Source organism: Sminthopsis crassicaudata, chromosome 6 (assembly GCF_048593235.1).
Source record: "Sminthopsis crassicaudata isolate SCR6 chromosome 6, ASM4859323v1, whole genome shotgun sequence".
In the NCBI taxonomy this organism is placed as follows: Eukaryota; Metazoa; Chordata; class Mammalia; order Dasyuromorphia; family Dasyuridae; genus Sminthopsis; species Sminthopsis crassicaudata.
This window is the reverse complement of record NC_133622.1, coordinates 238,613,860-238,617,446: the sequence shown is the minus strand read 5'-3', so window position 1 is coordinate 238,617,446 and position 3,587 is coordinate 238,613,860. Positions and strand designations below refer to the sequence as shown.

Here is a 3,587-nt window from a genome sequence, read left to right as displayed (position 1 = left end):
TCCTGGGGAAAACTCTTCCCTTTTCCTTTGTGTGTGTGTGTGTGTGTGTGTGTGTGTGTGTGTGTGTGTGTGTGTGTGTGTGTGTATTTTACTTTCTTTTTTGTCTCTTTTCCTGTCTTCTCTCTTTTAGTCTTATTTGTGTTTTTCTTTCTGTCTCTCTGTATATCTTTATATAGAGATATAGTCTATTAATCTCTGTGCCTGTCTGTCTCTGTCAGTCTCTGTCTGTTTCTGTCTCTCTGTATCTTCATCTCTTTGTCTCAGTCTCTCAGTCTCTCAGTCTCTCTCTGTTTCGGCATCTGTCTGTTCTCTAACTCCTCCTCCCTTTTCCCCTCTGTCCCTCTCTTGCACTTTCCCCTTTTCCACTCTCCTTCTCCCTTTCTATCCCTCTCTCTCTCTCACTCTGTCTGTCTCTTTCTGTGTGTCTCTCTCCTCTCTCCCTCTCTCTGTCTCTCTTTTTCACTCTCTCTGTTTCTCTCTCTTTTATGACTTTCTCCCTGTCTCTCTTTCTCTCTCTCACTCTCCATCTATCTGTCTTTTTCTCTCTCTCTGTCTCTCCCTGTCTCTGTCTTTGTCTCTTTCTTTCTCTGTTGCTCTGTCTCATGTCTTCTCTCTCTTTGTCTCATTGTCTCTTTCCAACCAGTCATTTCACATAAAGCATGACTTTCTGAGTAGGAGATGGTTAAGGACTTTTAAAAATGAAGATGATGGGATTTTTTAAATCTGATAAACAATGGTGTAAGAAAAAAAATGCTGAAAGCAGAATAATGTCATTCAAAATGAAGGATGTGGTAACTATTACCACTTATGTGCTATTAGCATCTCATCATAGGGCCACAATTATAACCTTGCATTAAGTTGAAAGTTAGACACCAGCCCTGAATTCAGGAGGATCCGAGTTCAAATCTGGTCTCAGACACTTAACACTTCCTAGCTGTGTGACCCTGGGCAAGTCACTTAACCCCAGCCTCAGAAAAAGGGAAAAAAAACGTTGAAAGTTAGAGCAAGGGACTATATCCAACTTATCACACCCTGATTTTCATACTCTGCAGCCTGACATTTCCAGGTGAAAGAGAATCAAGTTAGTTCCATTGATTTGTTGGCATCTGTATTCTAACTACAGACTTGTCAATCAAGCTGAGACCACATGCAACTCAATCAAAATTCTGTCTCAAACAAAGGCAGCAATCTATGTTTTATGGCATATCATAATACTTACTTGATAATAACAAAATGCAGTTAAAATAAGATTATTAACATATTGATTTTTCTTTGCCTTTAGTCTTTGATTCATTTCCACCTTCCTTCTCAATTTCTAAAGATAATTGTCACTTGAGATAAAAACAAGGTGCTTTAAATCCATCAATATTTTTTCAATAATGATTTATTGAATACTTGCAAATGAAAGTTAATAATTGGGGAAGAATCATAGATTAGTTGACATCTTTTTGTGTAACTTTAAGCCCTCACTTATAAGTGACTTTTTGAATGATATGTCTCAGAAACTACTTTCTTTTTTATGAAATTAGAGATCCAGACTAGAGTACCTCTAATTTTTTTCTACCTATGAAATGCTATGAATTTCCTTCAAGGTACACCTGCAAGGTATTACAAAAATTTATCTTTGTGTTTGTGTATTTAGATTTTAGTTGGGAAATTAACACGTTTGAAGGTCACATCATAAATGAGGGCAAATGATTCAGGACATTTATTATTTGGTGTCTGAAGAACAAGTTATTTTTACACTTAGACTTCAATATTAAGGTATTTGACATGATTTTTTCTGAAATGAAGTATCTATTTTTATCTATTCAATTAATTTATTCTCTTCAATTTATTCTATTCAATTCACACATTTTAACAATTACATATACAATGCATATAGAATTAAATAATCTTCCAACTGAAAATGTGGGAGTAACTTGGAGTATGATGATCAGACAGTAATTGCCAATAGTGATAACTATTATAGAACTACCAGACAAATAATCCCTATGTTTCCTTCAGACCTTCTTTAACCCACTTAAGCATTTGTTCCTTCCTTCTTTCATCTATCTCTGTGCTTTATGCATTTTCTGACAAAATCACAGAATTAGGAGTTATTTTTATTATCCTTTGTATGTGTTTGTATTTACTTATTAAAATGTGAGATTTTTGTTATTTTCTTTAATGGGGAAGAAATCAATAATAATTTCTTGATCATCTATTATATTCTAGATACTCTGCTAAGCACTTTATAAAGATTTGAGTTGATCCTCACAACAACCATCTGATTAGGTATTAATATTATTATTATTATTATTATTATTATTATTATTATTATTAACTATTATCATTTTATACATGAGTAACCTGAGGGACAGAGCTATGATGTAACAGGCTAGTAACTTGGGAAGAGGCATTACATGCTTTATTTGTCTCAATTTAGTCTATTACTCCACAGCTTAACCATAGCATTTTTAACTTCTGCATTCCTCAGGGTGTAGATCAAGGGGTTGAGCAAAGGAGTTCCAATTGTATAAAACACAGATACCAACTTATCCACAGGGAAGATAATTGGGGGCCGAGTATATATAAAAATACAAGGTACAAAAAATATAATGACCACAATTATGTGGGCAGTACATGTGGATAAGGCTTTACGCTTCCCTTCTGCACTATGATTTCTTAGTGAATAAAGGATATAAATATAGGAAGTCATTAGAATTGTAAAGCTTGCCATGCATACAATCCCACTATTGGAAACAACCAATAGGTTTATCACATATGTGTCAGCACAAGCCAATCTCAACAAAGGCTGTAAGTCACATAAATAGTGATCAATCACATTGGGACCACAGAAGGGTAAATTAAATGCAGGAGCAATCTGAGTGATAGAATGCACTAAAGCCCCCACCCAAGCAAATATTACTAAAATCCCACATAATTTCTGGTTCATGATGACTGTGTAGTGCAGAGGTTTACAGATGGCCACATAGCGGTCATAGGACATGAGAACAAGGACCAAAACTTCCATGCATCCAAAGAAATGCATACAAAATAATTGGGTCATGCATCCATCAAAGGAAATAGTCTGCTTTTTAGAGAGGTTGTCTATAATCAGTTTGGGGGCTATAGTACTAGAGAAACAAGAGTCTGCAAAGGACAAATATGTCAGAAAGAAATACATTGGGGACCCAAGTGTGGGACTGGTCTTGATCGTCAAAATGACCAGCAAGTTTCCTACCACAGTTGCAGTGTAGAAAACTAAAAAGATGGCAAATACTATCTTCTTTTTCAATGGGTCTTGTGTCAGTCCAAGAAGAATGAATTCAGTCACATTGTTTTTCATTTCTGTCTTCAATGAAAATGAGAAAGATATATGTGAAAACTAATCATTGCATGAATGTAAGAAAGTAACATTAGGAAACTATATCAAGAGACCATTCTATGTTCTCAAGTATTCCAAGGTATCTGTTTTACCTTAAAAGTCTCACATGGAATTTACTAAAAACATATCCTTCCCAGAATCTACTGCAATTGATTCCCCACATTTCTTCAGCTTGTATAGGTAGGAGTATCTACATTAGAAGGACAGAATATGGCTA

General features: G+C 35.1%; 1 protein-coding gene across 1 annotated transcript; it reads right to left on the bottom strand.

Annotated features, from left to right (window-relative positions):
- Nucleotides 1-2,419: 2,419 nt before the first annotated feature.
- Nucleotides 2,420-3,331, bottom strand: LOC141546243 (olfactory receptor 4C11-like). The gene has a single exon (XM_074273922.1). The coding sequence runs from the start codon at nt 3,329-3,331 to the stop codon at nt 2,420-2,422; it is 912 nt and encodes a 303-aa protein (XP_074130023.1).
- Between the last annotated feature and the right edge of the window lie 256 nt (nt 3,332-3,587).